At 38.7% G+C, this 18569-nt stretch overlaps 1 protein-coding gene across 1 annotated transcript in view; it reads right to left on the bottom strand.

The window, feature by feature from the left end:
• The window catches only part of LOC130868159 (cytochrome b-245 heavy chain), a 35973-nt gene extending 25814 nt beyond the window's left edge, over positions 1-10159 (bottom strand). Inside the window, exons 1-3 of the mRNA XM_057760412.1 lie at positions 10035-10159; positions 8041-8136; positions 6388-6498 (exon numbers count right to left, since the gene is read on the bottom strand). Coding sequence (XP_057616395.1) covers positions 6388-6498; positions 8041-8136; positions 10035-10079 — 252 coding nt within the window. The 5' untranslated portion in view covers positions 10080-10159. The remainder of the gene's footprint in view (positions 1-6387; positions 6499-8040; positions 8137-10034) is intronic.
• Between the last annotated feature and the right edge of the window lie 8410 nt (positions 10160-18569).

The following is an 18569-nucleotide window of genomic DNA, read 5'->3' as shown; positions in this document are numbered from 1 at the left end:
AAGCCAGTTTCTAGGTACACTCATTTGCTCTCAGCCCAGCAAACATGTTTTTAATCTTTCTTTCACAGAATGCTGAGTAGAGAAGTCAAACAGGGTGCTGAACGTCTGCTTTACACAACTTCCAGCTTGTAATTGGGGGTTATTCAAAACGACTGCATTTGGGACAATCTGTTGCACAGGAGTAGATAATAATCCTTCCTGGAGTGGCAAACTGGATTGGACTCTTAAGAATCACAGGATGGTCTGGGTGGTGATGCACCATTAATCTCAGCACTCAAGAAGCAGAGACAAGTGGATCTCTGTGAGTTTGAGACCAGCCTGTTCAACAGAGCGAGTTCCAGGACAGGCTCCAAAACTACAGAGAAACTCTGTCTCTACAAACCAAAACCAGATAAAGAATCACATGATGAGAATTAATATAGTTGAGAGCAGCCATAAATTATTTTTGAAAGGAAATTTTGTCTTCATATGTATCTATTGTGAGTCACAGACCTACCACTTAGCTGTAAATTAATTTTCTCCCCTGTATGATAGATAATTGATGATAATTGAAGTTCTTCCCTAGGAGACATGTAGTCATTGAGAGATGTTTCATTAGAATCTGATGTTATTTTGCGTCATTGTGTAACTAACTTCACATCTAATGTACCCTGAGTCTCCAGCTAGAGGGAAAGCATCCTGTACAGAGATCAACATGCTATGTACTTGCAAAATTGTTCGTTAATCATTGTTTGGTCATGCCTTGAAAATAAGATCATTAAACCTATCAACATTTGTTACAGCTTCTTTTCCAGTTTCTTGAAGGAGGGATTGAGGGAAAAATTACTAACTTCTGAATTATAACAAATTTGAAGAGAAATAGTATGGCTTTATTGGGCCCCCTATATCATCTGCATAATCCCATCTTTATCGCTATCATTAGCAGTGATAAAATTTGTGAAATAATAGATGTTGATGCCCTTGCTAACTTTGACACGAAGACGTAGAAAAACTAAATGCAGTATCATAACAATGGAGAGATAGGATTAGGTAATACAGAGTCCATTCAGATATAACCATTTTATCTTAACATGCATTAATGCAAAGAACATTTGATTCAAAGAAAAAACTAATGAGTCAATGGAACAGGTCCCACCAAGACAGCAGGCCTTCATTTTTCCTAACCACTGTCTTCAGTGTAGTCAGCAATGGTAAACAACCCTAAAGAGAAGCCACAAGTCATGCTGATGCTGAACTTTCAAGAAAATTATCTCCTCACCACTTCCTGAAAATGAGGCAGGATGATCAGTTTGTAAAGTTTGAAAGACAGGCTTTATCTTTGATTGCTTGGGTCCTTTCTGTTCCTCCTTACTATGAAAGATACCATTTCTGTGCTTCGGCTCACCTCTAAATTATCACCAGCCATCTCCCAAATAGCCAAGCTGTCATCATGCCTTACAGCTTCCTCATGGAACTACCTCTTTGCCTTTGTCCACTAACTTCTAAAAGGAAGTTTCTCTGTTACTGTCACAAAGAGCCTTGGCCAATTTCAACAAACTATCATTATAGTGCAAGGGCAATTGTTGGGACATCCTGGCAATTTGCTATGCTCTATTGAAACTGAATTTCAAAATAATGAAAAGTGGAACTAAAATGAAGTACTCATTTGATAGGGTATATTTTAAGCTTTTTAGCTCTATTTTATGTATACTTGGTCTGGTTGTATTTGTATTACATATTTATGAACATTTTAGGTAAAATGTCAAGAGCTATCCTTACATCTCCTGACAGAACTCAGGTAAAGACTCTGACAGTAATGTCCACACATGGTGGCAGTAAAACTATGTGGAAAAATATGAAGGATAACACTTTTTTATGGAACTCTTTATAATTTTGAAATCCCATGTTAATTCTAAATCTCTTCCATAGGACTCTAACCTCCTAAAGCTTGAGGCTTTCTGCCTTTAATCACTTTGTATCTCCAGTTATTAATATATAGAAAGCCCTCTACTAGGGTGACAACTTAATAATCGACAAACTTAAATAATCAGTATATTTTTACTAAAAGTATATTTGTTCATTTTTCTTCTTTTTTTCAACACTGGAAATGGAAATTAGAGCCTTTTATACTTGGTGTGTTCTTTACCACTAAGCTACAGTCCTTCCTAGAAAGGCATATTTATGTTTAAATTTGTATTATTTGACCTGCTTCCCTGCTAAAATCATTCCTGAGACGAAAAGCACAAAGGGGCTCCCTCTAGGAGGACACATGATTTGAGGCAGAGCCATGATGAGGCCTTCTGATTCTGAGACTATATAAGGCAAATGGCCTTACCTTTTAACCTTCCTGTTCTAGTCTGACCTGAAGATTAGGATGGGCACAAGTTAGAAATTTGTTTCTACACATGGAAGTTCATCAAAGACTTCTGTATGCTTAGGCCTATCCTTTTTCCATCTCTCTCAACAAAGCTAGCTGAGAGCCTTTACCTCTGTCCTTTTGGGAGGGGCCTAAGGATACACAGCAACCAGAAGAATTCAAAACCAAAGTCTGAATGATTCAGACCTCTAAGACCTCTAAAACTAAACAGAAATTCTGTGTCTGTTTAGTTAGTATGGTGTTAATGGAACAAGTTTTTGAAATTATTATATCCTTATCATTTCTAGAGTAGGTCATTTAGCAGACTCAAATACTCATATTAAACAGAGCCACAGGGAGAGTTCAAGATGTTTAGTTGACACATACAAAAGCGAACAGGTTCTGGGAGCACAATTTCCTGGCTTTGATTCCTCCCACCTCACTCCCTCGACATGAGTTCTACAGAGCTTCAGTAAGCTGTGGCCGCTCCCACTTCCAACATCAGCCACAGCATACTCGTGCATTTAAACCATGAGCAGAAATCAGCTGCAGTATTCAAAGTTCACTCCAGCTTGCCAAGCCCGAATGAAGGGCATGCCATACCTGTCAGAGACCATTGCTTTTGAGGGACGGGAAGTAGGCATGGATAACAGAATAGACGGTATGAAAGCACGAAGAACAATTCTAGGGGAGGAAGCGTAGAAATGGAGATGAATAGCAGAGAGATGGGAAAAGGAAGTAGTGGAGCAGCTGATCAACAATATTCAAGTATATATGAAAATATCAGAAGGAGAACCTTTACTTTGTCTGTTAATTTAAATAAATACATAAATAAGTGAGGGAAATTGTTCTTTTGTGTGAAGATCTATTTGGTTATAGAATTGGGCTTTTCTACAATTTAATCACTGCTATTAAGGGTTCTCATGAGGGTCTTCAACTGTTGTCCACAAGTTGCCCCTAAGATGACATTTTATATGTGCTTCTCATGGGGCATGGGCCCTCAAGGCAATGCAATTTCGGGTTGTGAGGTAATCAAGATTTCTTAACTGACCACCTTGGTGAAAACACTGCCTGTTTCTCAGGCTTTACTTCCTCTAAATAGAAAGTATTCAAATGGGGTCAGGGGGAATTTCTTTTAAAGGCAACCAAATCATGTCTCCATAAAAACAAAACAAGTTAATGTGCAATGGTTTCATCTAGCAAGGCTTCATGTGGTTCCTATACAAGATAGGTGGGTAGCTTCGCTATCCGTCTTTCAATGCAGTGAGATTGCATCTCTGTGGAGTCTTGGGAGATTATTTGGAAAGCCTCATGGTTGATGTCTAACACCAGGTGCTCTTGTTTGGTTTTGCCCTGGTTTTGCTCAGTCTGCAAGATCAAATTGTGACACATTGAAATAATGACTTAGATAAAGGAGCATTGTCACAGAATTTTCCAGATGAAGGACCTGACCCTTTTCAGAGAACCTCAAATGATTTGTCAACATTCTTCTTTTATTTCTGCCTGTCCAATTTGTTGTTTTGCTGCTGAGTAAAAATGAGTCTAATATTTTGCTCAACTACATATGGCTTTGTAGTACTGGAGGCGTGACTTCGGTCCCGCGTGCTAGGTTAATTCTGTACTACCGAGTTACCCCCCTTCCTGACTCTTCGTGTAAAACTAGAGCCATGAGGGTGGAGTTTAGGGAGTATGTTTAAGATGAAATGGTATTTTGTAAAGAGGTGGGTAGTATCAAAGTTTAATGAGCATAAGTCTGCTCATGCCATTTTAGCAAATTGAGGGCTATATGTTTCTAGATAGAAACTCTTCTTTAGACTAATAGGAATGTTGTATGACTAAGAAAAGGGAGGCAAAGTGAAACACAAATTGTACCTGTAACTCACCATCTAGTTCATATATTCAGTAATTGTTGGATCAAGCATTAATTCTTTAGCTATACATTTAAGTTTCTAGTTTTGCAGTAAAATCTCTGCTTTCTTTCCCAGTCTCATCTTAGAGCAGTGGTTCTAAACCTGTGGGGGATCAAACAACTCTCTTTCACAAGGGGCTGAAAAATTTGGATGTTTACATTGTGATTGACAGCAGTAGCAAAATTACAGCTCTGAAATAGCAAAAAAAAAAATAATAATTTTATGTTCTCCACAACATGAGGAACTGTAGTAAAGGGTTGCAGCATCAGGAAGACTGAGAACCATTGGTAACTGCTCTAGACAGTTACCCATCACAATTACTGTACTCCCAGAAGCAGAGTTTGCTTGCCATTGTCATTCAAAATTGATTTTAACTTAAATATTTTAAGATTTTAGGAGAGATATGGGGGAGAGGTAGACATTTGTGTGGTAATCAGAGGTCGATGTCAAGTGTCTCCCTCTACTTTCCATCTTAGTTTTGAGGCAAAATCTCTCACTGAATCTGGAGTGCACTAATTCTGCAAGGCTAGCTGGTCATCAAAACTCTGGGTCCCAGGAGGGCACTAACACCTAAAACTTCTCAGGAATTTTTTACAGTGTGGCCAGGAATAGCAATGTCTTGCTGATAATTAGATTTTAAAGGCAGTTACATGAAATTATACCCAAATCAAATCAAGCTCAGGATGCTGCCTGTCCTTGACTTGACATGTTCAACCTGCCCAATTCTGTGCACTGTTCTATATTTCTTCCTATGGGAAGAATACACTACCTCTCTTTCTTCCAAGCCGGATAGAACCTGACTGTATTCATCTTCATTCTCCAAGTACACGAATGTTCATAGAAGGAAAACAATCTAGCTATCAACTCATACATTGGGTAAATATTATCCTTTGTGTTTCTTTTGGTACTGATGATTGTTGCCATAGCCTCATGCATGGTTGGCAATCACTGTACCAGTGAGCTGCACCATCTGCCCAACAAGCCACATTTAAATAGAACACAATAAAGGGTGATACAGAAAGTATTATAGTACTTCTCATTTTTTGATAATAAGATGTCTCACCATGTTCTGTGCTTTTGCCCATGCTATCTCTTGCCCACACAGAACACTTTTCTGTTTCATCAACAAATTCTAAATGTTGATTTATCCTCACTACTCAGGCTACTTTTTCTCTGCAACCTTCCTGGCATTCCCTGCCCCATCTAATGTCATTTCTGTCTTATTTGATCTGTCATATCTGATCCTCTATGGCTCTTTATTTTAATGTTTTATATGGGATCTACCATATTTTGTTCTGTACAATGTTATTTGAACATGTATTAAACTTAAAAATATTAATGATTTAATTTTTATCTTCATATAATGTTACATATATATATAATCTTATAGGTTAAAAATACTCTTTCTATATCAAGGTGCTCATTGAAACATTAATGTAAAGGCAAAGGGGGCTCTGGGCATGTAGAAAGCCCTGAAACTTCCAATCCCATGGGACTATAAGTGTTTACTTTGCCTTTCTTTATTTCTGTTTTTTTTTTTTAATTTCACTATGTAGCTGAGGCTGGCCTAGAGCTCCCTATGTAGCCTGGAATAGGCTCAAACTTAAGAAATGTCTGTCTCAGGCTCCTCATTGCTGGGATTATAGACATGTGGCACCCTAGGAATCAACTATTTCTCCTCCTATTTTCATATAGTGGGTTTTTCTGTGCATTGATTTAATTTGTTTGAGATGTTACACAGAAAATGTGTTTTCTATGATAAAATTTTTAAAATATTCTTGAACAGTTAGTTCCTAAATATCACATGTCTGACTCATATACTCTTAACACGTGTATGTTTACTTCAGTACTGTTGTTGATGTATAGTTTGTTTAGCTGCTTCTTAAATTTTTCAAATTAAATGACTCTTCCAGGGATATACATACATACATACATACATACATACATACATACATACATACATACATATGTGTGTGTGTGTGTGTAGATATATGATGTATATTACAGCATAGGACATGGTGCAGCTCATGAATATTCTACACAAGAGAAGCTTCACAAAGCATTACTTTGTTCTGCCTTAGAAAGAGCATTTGCCATGATGGATTGAGAATTTGAGGCACTCAGTAGAAAGCTTGCTCTTACCGCGCTGGAACCCCTGAGGAAGGAGAGCAGATTTCGACACACTGGTAACAGGATCAGCATGCAGTTGAAATTCAGGCAGGCTGCAGGTGCCCTGGCCAGAGCCAGTGCTGACTAGAAGAGAGAGGATTGCGAGCATAGAGACTTTGGTGAGCAGAATACCCATTCTCCTCTTCCCTGGGGTCCCATCATGGAACCCCAAAAAGCTCCCTTAAGACATCTGGAATGGAATTTCCTTCACAGCGGAGGAGTTTTCTTAGGGTCCACTGATATGCTTTACTTTAACCTAAAGCTGCCTGTTGACTCCAACTGAACATTTTAAAGTTTCAAACCTGAAGAGAAGTGGAAAGAAATTTACTCTGAGTTCTTTTTATCCACCTGCCGGACTAAACTTTTTAAATTTTCGCGTGTGTGCTTTATCATCTACCTAGCTTTACACCCCTTCGTCCATCAGAGGAGAGTATCAGGTGTCCTCCTGTATTTCTATGGTGCTCTGCTTTATTCCCTTGAGACAAGGTCTCAGCTTGAACCAGCATCTCACTGTCTTTTGTCTAGTCTGGTGTTCAGCAAGCTCTACTACTCCCTTGCCCTTCCAGTAGGTGGCGTTATAGGTGCCTGTGGCCACACTTGACTTTTTACATGGGAACTGAGGAACTGAACTCTTGGCCTCATGCTTGTGCAGCAGGAACTCCTACCCTTTGACACCCCTCCCATATAGTTGATACATTTTAAAGTAAGTTGCATGCATCAGTTTACTTCCTCCTAAATCTTTGAGCATGTATACCATTAACAAGAGGTCAGTATCAAAACTAGATCTTTGATTTTAAACAAAGTCCCCTTAGCATTTAGACCTTAACAGTAACTTAAGCTGGTATGGTGTAATACTTGGGCGAAACTGGTTTAGCAATGTCTAAAGAAGTTGCCTATGATCCAAGAACAGATCAGCATGAATACAGTAGAGACAATTTTAATAATGTGAAATGATTGTTTGGCAATACTTACACATATGATTATAACATATTATTGATGTAAGTAATATTTTCAGCATTATATAACAAATGATGTGCTCTGGGAGTGGCTGTAGTTCTAATTATTTTCATTTGTGATGAAGAGACCTGACAGTTCAAGGAAACAGATTGCTTAGGGACTCGAGGAAATTCAAGGACCTCTGCTCGGCTGGCCTACTGAAGTGATGTAGTACACAAACAAGTTCCTGCAAGTCTCCAGATAATAGCTTGAAGTTGATTTTTTCAAGATCATTTCACATGTCATTAGGAGGAGGACTTCTCCATGCCAAAAATGTGATATAAACCATTTAACTTAGAAAAAATATAGAAAATTTCAATTGTTAAACCAGTGTCAAACCTGTATGAGTGGCTCCCAGTAAGCTTTCCATTCTAAAGATTCCTATGTTCAGCTTGGCACATATTGGTAGAGAGGGATGCAGGTAGGACCCTCTACCACACTTCAGTTTGTCACACTGTCAGGCTTTAAGTGATTCTTGCCAAAGAATTTGTAACTGGGGAGTGAAGCTGGTGATGTTGTCTTGGTTGGTCAGAATAGTCATTCTAAATCTTAAAAGGAATAAATAAATACGAGCACATCTGCCTAGAAGTGTGAGCTGGCTGATATTGCATGAGGTGGAAGTTCACTTACCCCGAGGAGTTTTCGAGTATAAAAGTACTTGGGTCCATCATCATAAACCTTGTAGTAGTTGACAAAGAGGAAGACATTCAACCCCAACCACACCAGCTGCACAAACAGAAAAAAAGTCAGATGAGGTTTATAAACCTAAATAAGTAGATTCCCTATGATAGTGGAGTCAAATGAAGGACAGGACTTCCCCCACATTCAGACTTCGACAAAGGGGGTCATAAAGCTGGGCACAATCAGCTTCGAGGCAGCTCTTTCCTATCCCCGCGCCGCCCAACTCTTCAGTCACTGGCTTGATCTGCCCTTGTTGTTTTGCATGATTGCTTCACTACTTGGTCAGCATGCGAAGTTAGTATCAGCCTGCCTTGTCTCTTTTCATCTTAAGATCAGAGAGGTAACAATGGTTGATAAGTATAGTGAGAACACATGGAACACGTATTGTTGCTGACCCTTGCTCGACCTGTAGGAAATTGAACTCTCCTCTCCCAGATGCCCATCACCTACTTGCAGCACCTACAGCTTACCATTCTATTTGGTAAGTTTTCCTTCATTTTTAAAGGAGGGCATATTGAACATGGGCAAAGGAGTCAAGGTCATGGAATTTAAACAGTAAACTTTTTAGATTTTAAGTTGGCATTTGATGCTAGCAACAACCTTATCAAGGGCTGATACTACCCAGTCTTCTACCTTCAGCTCCAAAGTGATTTTCTTTCAATATGAAATTACTAGCTATTATTAATACTAGCCATTAAATACCCATAAATGTTTCATAACAGTCTCTCTTTACAAAGAAGGCGCTACAGAAACTTCCTCTCTTGCCCTGTCACTCTCCCAACTCTAAATTTCTAAACCATGTCTTTATTTTCAAATATATGCATACACAACTTAAAAGATTACTTCCTGGGGAAACTGTAATTAGAACGAAAATTCTATTTCAACTTGTTTCTTAAGTGAATAATCTGCTCTTAAAATAGCAGTAAGGACTCAGGACTCCAGTTTCAAATCCCGATGTTTCTATGTTGAATTGGAATATTGGTTTAGCATGAACTAACTTTCAATCAAATATTTGTTGTTTTCATTTTATTCATGCTACTTATTTATTAACATCTCTAGAACTCAAACACTCCATGCATTACATGGTGAATTTTTACAAAACTTCCATTCATAAGTCTTTTTGATATCATGCTTCATTAGCTATTTGGCAAGAATAGATACCACATTTCTTCCAACTCAGTTCATCCATAATTGCTTTGCTGAGAACACTAACTTAAAAGTATAAACCAGAAATCAATGTGTAATTGAAAATTAGCCACAGCCTTATTTCCAAAATTGTTTCTCAAGATAAGATTAATAGTTTATATATAATTCAATATTATATACATACTTTATATGCACATAAATACATATAATATACATACCACATATATATGAGTCTAAATAATTTATTTCAATTCTTTCATCTCGACTTGTTGCAAAATTCACAAGTGATACAGTTCAGACCTCTTAAGGAAAAATGTGCTTATTTTAAAAAGAAATTTGAGAACTTTGGTTGTTTTGGTTCTATTACTGAAGTAAAGGTCCCTTTCCCATTCATGAAATCTTTAAGAATAAATATTATTCAGAAAACAGTAAGGTTTTAATTGAGCATTTTAAGTAGGTAACATAAAAAGTGGACAAATTTACCTCCGAGTAACTAAGAAAAAATATCTCAGAGATCTTCAGTATGATCTTCTATTCTCTCTGTTAAATGCTGGCTAATTTCACAGTCTTAGTAACTCAGAATCAAACCGGGAGAAATGAGAGCTGTTGGTGCATAGTTTTAATTAAGAAGTTTGGAATGGGAGAATTAACTCAATCTACTTACAAATTGATGCTTGTTCACAGTGTAAGTAAATTTCTTAAGCAAACAACAGTAAGAAAACCCATTGCTCTATGTTAGCTCCCAAGAGAACCCCAACATATTAAAGAATTATAATTTATCTCTTGTTGGTACTTACAATGACAAAGATGGAGAGTCCCTCATTCACGGCCCAGTTCCCCATGGCAGCAAAGGGTGAATGTGCTGGGTCTGCCTTTCTTCTCTACTGTGCTTCTTCTTTGCATGAGGAAATGAAAACAGCATTGGGGCAATATGTTTCCTTTGCTATTATCAGAAATTAGCTAATCATTGGTCAACTGAAAGTCTGTTTCCATAACAAATTTAAATCTTTAAACCGCATAAAAACTACAGAAAGAAAAATAGATCTTGTGATTCAATCACAAGTAAATACATTGGAAAATGAAACCAATTGCTACAACTGAGAGACTATTTGTCAAGTTTTAAAATTTGCTTTATCATTTATCAGATTTTTGTGCAGTTTAAGAATATATTATATGTGACCTATGGTTGTTTTTAACTAACTAGTTTTCTACTTGTAATTTTCAAGGTATCCGCCTAACCATGGATAAAACGTGTGGGTGCTGGGTAAAACATACTGAACACATGTGACATCTTCTGACAAACTCTTTTTTTATTATTTTGAGAAGAGTAGTTTTATTTTAGGGGAATAAAAATTTCAGTATTTTCCAGTTTAAATAATAAACTGAACAGAAATAAGATTGTACAAAAATGGATTATACAACATTACAATTCTCCAGTTGATTTGCAAAAGATATAATTATTGGAACTAGAATATTTTCCATGTAAATGAAAAAGATATATAAATTTAAAAATGACTTTCTTCAAGCATTATTTTTTTCTTTTTTTTATTTATTAAAAATTTCTACCTCCTCCCCTCCTCCCATTTCCCTCCCACTCCCCCCTCCCTCACCCCCTCCCTCTCCAGTCCTAAGAGCAGTCAGGGTTTCCTGCCCTATGGGAAGTCCAAGGTCCTCCCCCCTCCATCCAGGTCTAGGAAGGTGAGCATCCAAACAGATTAGTCTCCCACAAGGCCAGTCCATGCAGTAGAATCAAAACTCAGTGCCATTGTCTGACAAACTCTTATAGCAGTATTTATCCTCACTGGGTAAAGTAAAAAGAGTGATGGATGATGCTTATAGAGTGCTAACCATGTTTCAGTTTTCTATCATAAAGTAGATATAGGCCTATATTATGTACAAATATTTGTGAATTGAAACATACATATTAATACATATATATGCATACACAGAAAAATACTTGTGCCCACATATACATCAATTCAGTTGATTCTCACAGCTCAATCCCTATAAAGTAGGTTCTAATTTACGATTACATTTACAGATGAGAAAACCAAGACCAAGAGCAGTGAACTGATTTAAACCCAGTTACAGTGCCAAGGAATAATGCAGGTGGTCGTTTGAAGTCCATACAACTGGCATTACCTGTAAAGTAAGGTACCAGAAAAAAAAAGTTTAAATTTGTCAGCGCCACCTTAAATCACTCCACATAGGACTACAGGAAAGGAAACTGTAGTAAAAGTACCAAAATATTTAGGTGGCAAACATGTTTCCAGGCAGACATTCTCTATGCTAAGTTGGTAGACATAGATAAAACGTGTGTCAGTGTATGGTAGATGCTAAAGCTAGGTGTAGCACAACTACATCTGGCCACTCTTCTGCCTTCCAGACATGAAACAGATTAGGATGGTAATAGAGAAGTTCAAGAAACAAACTGAAGCACTGGAAGACGACTAAAGAGCACAAGAACCGAGGTACAAACTCTCTCAGTTGCTGTTTACAAAACACACAACCTCTGGGATTGTGGCAATTAGCAAAACAGCATGTTTTCCCCACTGCACGATATTTAAAGAAAGGTATTGTGACATTCTCCATGGTAATCAGAACATGTATATCACACATAAAGGCAAAATGACCTCCTGGGTTCATTCCCAAAATAGATAAATTCAAAGACTGGTTAGGAAATCAGAACATTTGTGGGAGCCTAGGCAGTTTGGACGCTCACCTTACTAGACCTGGATGGAGGTGGGTGGTCCTTGGACTTCCCACAGGGCAGGGAACCTGGATTACTCTTAGGGATGATGAGGGAGGGGGACTTGATAGGGGAGGGGGAGGGAAATGGGAGGTGGTGGCGGGGAGAAGGCAGAAATCTTTAATAAATAAATAAACAATAAAAAAAATAAAAACATTGAAAGTACACTAGGAAAAAAAATAAATAAAATTAGCATCAAATAAAAAAAAAAGAAATCAGAACATTGACAAGCTATATGCTTTGCTGGTTGCTGATCTGTTTGCCTACCCTCTCCAAGAACTGCTGGATTTCACAGAGAACTACATTTGTCAGCCTTAGACTGATGGTTTCCGGTTGGTTTAGCTAAACTGGAGTAGAGGAGAAGCCACAATGGTTCTCACCGCAGAATTTTGCTTCAAGAGACATTCACCAGGTTGGTGAATTGTTACTGGGCCTCCAGCTTCCCCTAGTCTGCCCTCCCTTCAATGTCATGAACACCTGCTGGTCAGTAGTATTGTAGGGCTCCATGTTGCCAGATGGCCCCAGCTGCTGTGCGGGGGGTGGGAGATTAGACAACCTCCTCCCAGTTCCTCTAACTGAGAGGTAACCACTTCCTGTAGTTGTTCTTTTTTATGTTGCCCCTTGTCCCTTTTGGGATTCTACACTTTTCCATCACCCATGCAACACTTTCCTGGTGTGAAAGTCCCTCTGTTGAAATATTGTGGTTTCTGTTTTTTAATTGGATTTTGAAGCAAAGTAATTTAGTTTGAGTACTTATTCATGTAACTAAAGAAGTTAATCTTATATGCCTAAAGAACAATAAAACACCATAAACATGAATTCTCTTTCTCTTCTTCGCTCTCAGATTCCTTCATAAGGATGACTCCCAGTCCTTCAAGCTATTAAAAATTCGACAAGGTCTCCTCTTCTGTTACGTTCCTCTCTTTTCTCTTTCCCTGCCTAATGGTTCATCTTTCCTATTCTAAATTTTTACATTTATCCCACTGTTTTTCATGTGCTTTCTGATGCCTGTGCTCTACTGCAGAAAAAGTGAGCGTGCCGTGAACATTCACATGCTAAGGAACAATATTTTCTATTTCTTATAAACATGCTGCTTGGCTATTTCCCCCTCCTTTTCCTTCCCCCTAAAAGTTCAGAAGAAGATTCAAAGAAGGAAGCATTTTTGCCACAGATAAGCAACCCTTCCCTTCTGTTGATTTTTCTCGCTCATGAAAGTAATCATGACAGTCTGTAGCATCTTCATGAGTCTTAAGGACCTCAGTCAGTTTCACAGCTGGCGAAGATCACATGCAATGAAAAGTAAAATCTTTCTTCCATGGAAACGAATGTCCCTTTTGAGAAGACTTAAAGAAAACTGCAGTGTGCACTGCCCTTGGAAACACAGGTGGAAAGGGTGATAAAAGAGCAACGGGATTAGCTGTGTAGTACTGATTACACACAGAGGGAAAACACTCAGACCTCTGTATTAGCTAATGGGTACTAGCTAAGGGCTCATCTTGTCGCAGTCCCTTCAGCTGTCACTGTCTCTTGACCTGTTGACATTCAGTGAGACTGTGGAAAACTTAAGCATGAACTCACAAGCCCTTGAGACAGAGGAGAGAGGCAACCCCAAGTTTCAGAATATTCCCCGATTTCACTTCTTGAATGTGATTCTGTTTTCTGCCTTGACAGCTCAATCTGCAAATTATATTTTCCCCAAATTCAAGAAGAAAAATTGCTATAGAAAGGGAAATATGTACCTACATCAAATGTCCTGACGAATTTTGTTCTTAGTCCTGATCAAAGTGTGCTTCCCTTCTTTTGTAGCTAGCTTGGGTTTGCTAGGCTTTCCAGAATAGTCATGCTTAACTAAATCTGAAAGTATGGGTGATGTGGTCCCATATTCTTTGCCTAAGGTTTACTACCAAGAAGTCCCCTTGGACACAGTGATTGTTCTAGGTGTGGGCTCTTGATATAAACAAGACCAACCATTGTTTTTGCATCCTCTAGAGGAACAAAATTAAAACGTTTTTCTCTTCCTGTTTATCAGTGATGTATGCCTTGCGTGACCACAGTCTGTCTCTACTATCATGTGCTCACAAGACTGGATAAGAATTCTACCCAGACATGGAGGAATAGAGTTAGAAGTGACCGGGAAGCCTCCTCCCTGAGGACCAGCTCTCACAGATCAGAAGGTACTGTGAAGCTATCCAGGGAGAAAAGCAGTCACGAGTCCTACCCAGACGTAAAACCTACAAACCACAACAATGACTGGCCAGGCAATTGTGGCACTTTAATCTTTGGGGTAGCCAATAGCTGTCTAAATGGACTAAAGGCACGCTCACTAGGAGGGAATTCATGCCTGGCACAACGAACCTAGGCAACTGCTAGTGACTGGGGCAGTCACAGACCTTAGAGGAGAACCTAATACTGCCATTTTCCTGACCCAGTACAATTTATAACTGTATTCGAATCATTTACCCTTATACCCACACCAAAGAAGTTTATCTCTTCCCTCACCAAAGAAACTTCTTTTTGCAGCAATGGCTACTGTGAAAATCCACAACTGGTCAAAGTTTAGAGAATAAGGGACTGTGGGACACTGTTCTGTTTGCTTTCTGTTCCCGTGATAAACACTAGGACCAAAAGCAACATAGCTTTATTGTATCTTACAACTCCCAGGCCCCATGCCATCATTGAAAAAGTCAGCACCAGAACTTAAAGAACCTGGAGGCAGGAACTGAAATAGAGACCATGAAGGAATGCTGCTTACTGGCTTGCTCCTCATTGCTTACTAAACCTGCTTTCTTATACAACCACCAGGACCACCTACCCAGGGGTGTCACCACTCAGAGTGGTCTGAGCCCTCGTTCATCAGCCATTAGTCAAGAAAATGTCTCAGAGACAAGTCACAGGCCAATCTGATGGAAGCAATCCCTCAATTGAGGTTCCCTCTACCCAGATGACTCCAGTTTCTATTGAGTTGACAAAACCTCACTGTTAAAGGTGAGTCCCAATGATTATATCTACCATGCAACCTCTACACTTCAAACTCAGGAAACATAGAGGAAGAAGGGGCACAAAGATTGCAAGAGACAAGTCTGGGATGCCTGCTGCTGCTAGATAGTGCCTTGACAAGGATGTTGTACCCATAAAATCTCAACAATATGGTTGCCAAAATAAGATTTTCATAAGGATAGTACCAATCGGTGTACCATTGTTAATGAGGGAAATCTCACAAGGCCCTGCCCCAAGATGAAGAGCTGTAAACAATCGGTGGCTGCAGAGGGAGGGGAAAATCACTTTTTTTCAGGGGTTAAGCACCTTGATAGATTATCCAATCTCAAGTTGTCAACCTCAAACACACATTCATTAAAGCAACTCTAAATGAACTCAGCAGGTTTTCTATAATACATGCATATATGTAACAATAACAATTATAGAATGAGAGGTCCATGTATCTGAGAAGGAGTGGGCATAGGGGTTGAGGAAAGAGGTAGAAATGATGCAAATACAGTACTTGTGTGAAATTCTCAAAAGAATTTAAATTTTTTAAACTTAAAAACCTAGAAGGCATATACAGAAAATTATATCAACAAAAATAAAATCTGACTTAGTAACAAAGAAGGGATGAGGAGATTTGAAAAGAGATATGCTGACAATGTTTGAATTCTTGGATCTTTTCTGCCTAGACATTTAGGTATCCCAGGTATTCTTAGAGAGTAGAGTTCCTAGGAAGCAGTCGCTAGAGATTAGTATGTAACATTATTAGGGAGATTTCTAGCAGGTAAATGTATAAAGAAGGAAAGAAAAGATGAGAAAATATGAGTGTGCCACACAAGAAAATGAATTATCATGCAGCAACACTCAGCAATCCTGCAGGGAGATCTGAAACTGCAGTGACTCCCAGTAACCTTGGGGAAGATGACTCCGGATTTTAGTTGTTTGGTTTGGTTTGAGGCCAAGTCTTGTAACTATAGCCAAGCAAGGCTGAAACTCACAGTGCTTCTTTTGTTTCAGCCTTCGGAGTACTGAGATTCCCAACATGGGATACCATACCTGGAAAAGATGGTTTTTATCTGAGACAGTCTCTGTAGGTGTTTATAGTGTGATAGAAATAATAATCACTCTGCACATTTACAGCGGAAGGAAAAGCTATTTCCTGAAGCTAATTTTCAAATAACAGTCAACCTTGAATAGATGTCCCTAGCTTATAAACTCCTTGGGCTTATGAATTTAACACACACACACACACACACACACACACACACTGTCTTCCTTAAATCTCTTTCGGGTCCCAGCTACACTTGTAACAATTTAAATAGAGACAGGGGACTGGAAATCTGAGTGCTTGGGCAGACGGGAGATTTACACAGCAAAGATATTGTTAGAACTGTTTTTTAAGTACACCAGTGTTGTTCTTCCTGAATAGTTGTTGCTCAGTCATTTGGACCACCCGGCAGAATTATGCTTCTTGATAAGCTTTTTAGTGTTTAGTTTTGAAGCACTAGAAAGGTTGTACGGTGTAGAATCCTAGTTCAACCTCTGGTTCCCTGATACACAGAGGAAGAGACACTGAGAAAAGTCTCCACTTGCATTCCAAAAGCTTAAGTGAGTACACAGCATCTGGCAGTGTAGTTATCCCTAACCAAGAAGAAAGAAACCAATGGTGAGAGTCCTTTGATTTAGAACTTATAGAACTCATCACTGTGAGTTCTAAACTTTAGGTTTTGAAGTCATCCAATCTATGTAACTTTACTAAGACAGCCAAAGCTAACAGCTAGGTGGAGGAGAAACATCTAGAAAGCCCCACATAAGTCTGGGACTGGATGCATGTCCAGGAAATACCATAGATCACAACAGCTCACCTCAGACTGATTTCTAGGCCCAGATCAAGCAGAAAAATGAAGGTGTTAGGTAGGAGGCAAGCTCTGGAAAGGATCAGTCAAAGGACCCCCTAAAACAGGACATACAGAACAATATGTCATGGTGGTAAATCCAGATGGGCCAGATCAGGGCTCCAGGAACAGGATATAAAAACAATAATAGGTGGTGTTGGGCCATTCTTTGCTAAGTGAACCACTCACACTAGCTTCAGCAACTTCCATAACAGAAAAACATAAAAGAATGTTGCTAACCTTTTCCCGAGTGGTTTTGTATTTTACTTAAATGCTTATGCACATTATTGAATCTTATATATCTACTTAGATTGAATTTTTGGTAAAAAAAAATTTCTTCTGAGAAATGTATGCCATTTTTCTGGAAGTAGTCACCCTGTAGGAGGGCAAAAAGGAGGGAATAACACAAGAAAAGAAATATAAGCCCAATGTCTGTTAGGGTCAAGGCTTTTCTGCTGGGTTCAGCCTATTACTTTCATATATATGTATGTATGCATACACACACACACACATATATTCTTGCTTCTTTACTTATTCTAACTAACACTTTACTGCTTCCTCTACCACCATATCTCATCTGAAGCAGAAGAACCAAGACTGCATCTAGGTCAGGAACAGAAGAAACTGAAGCTATCGCCCTAACCATAACAAAGGTAGCATCAAATTGGGAATCGCCTAGCTGAGGGTTGAAGGAGTGCCCTGCCTGGATCCAGAGCCAATCTTCAAGGACCTAGAAAATGTTTTCCTTTCTTTTCCTTTCCCTTCACTTTCCTTCCCATCCCATCCTTCCCTTTCTGTCCTGTCCTGTCTCTTATTTATTTTTTCTCTTTTACATTCATTTAAAAAAAAAATGACACCAGGCATTTAAGAATATGTCTGTCAAATGACCAAATAACTTCTCAGCTATATGAAAATAGAGCACACACAGCATCAATGGACAAGGCCTATTGCTCATACTTGGTCACCTTGCCCAGCCGTAATACAAGGAGGTGTGTGGGGGGAACTTAGTCCTATTTCAACTTGGTATGCCACGCTTTGTTGACACCTATGGGAGGCCTGCCCCTTTCTGAACAGAAACAGAGGAGTGGACTGGGGGAAGAGGGACAGTGGAGGGATTGGGAGGAGAAGAGGGAGGGGAATCTTTGGTCAAGATGAAAAATAAATGAATAAATTTAATAATAAAAAGGAATATGGCTTTTACAAAATAGCTTTGTAAGTTAGTAAAAATATTATTGACAGTAAGTAGGAAAACACAATTTTTTGCAGAGGGGAGAGAAACTGAGTAACTGCATGACAATATTAAAAATATCTAGTTTTGGATGGAGGGTGGAGGACCTTGGACTGCCCACAGGGCAGGGAACCCTGACTGCTCTTCGGACTGGAGAGGGACTGGGAGGGGAGTGGGGGAAAGGGGAGGGTAAAGGAAGGCGGGGAGGAGGCGGAAATTTTTAATAAAAAAATAAAATAAAATAATTAAAAAAATATCTAGTTTAATATAGACAATTACAAAACATAAAAGATAAAATAAACTATTGCCCATTCACAGGAAAAAAAAAACCAAATTAACAAAAAAGTCCCCAAGAAATCACAGATATTTGACTTAATTAACAGTATTGAAACATTCTCATAGAATTAAAGGAAAGCATAAACCAAAAATTAAAGGAAAATATAACAATCATAAAACTGATGTTTCAACAAATATAGAG

Source organism: Chionomys nivalis, chromosome X (assembly GCF_950005125.1).
Source record: "Chionomys nivalis chromosome X, mChiNiv1.1, whole genome shotgun sequence".
Classification (NCBI taxonomy): domain Eukaryota; kingdom Metazoa; phylum Chordata; class Mammalia; order Rodentia; family Cricetidae; genus Chionomys; species Chionomys nivalis.
This window is presented reverse-complemented; position numbering and strand designations above follow the sequence as displayed.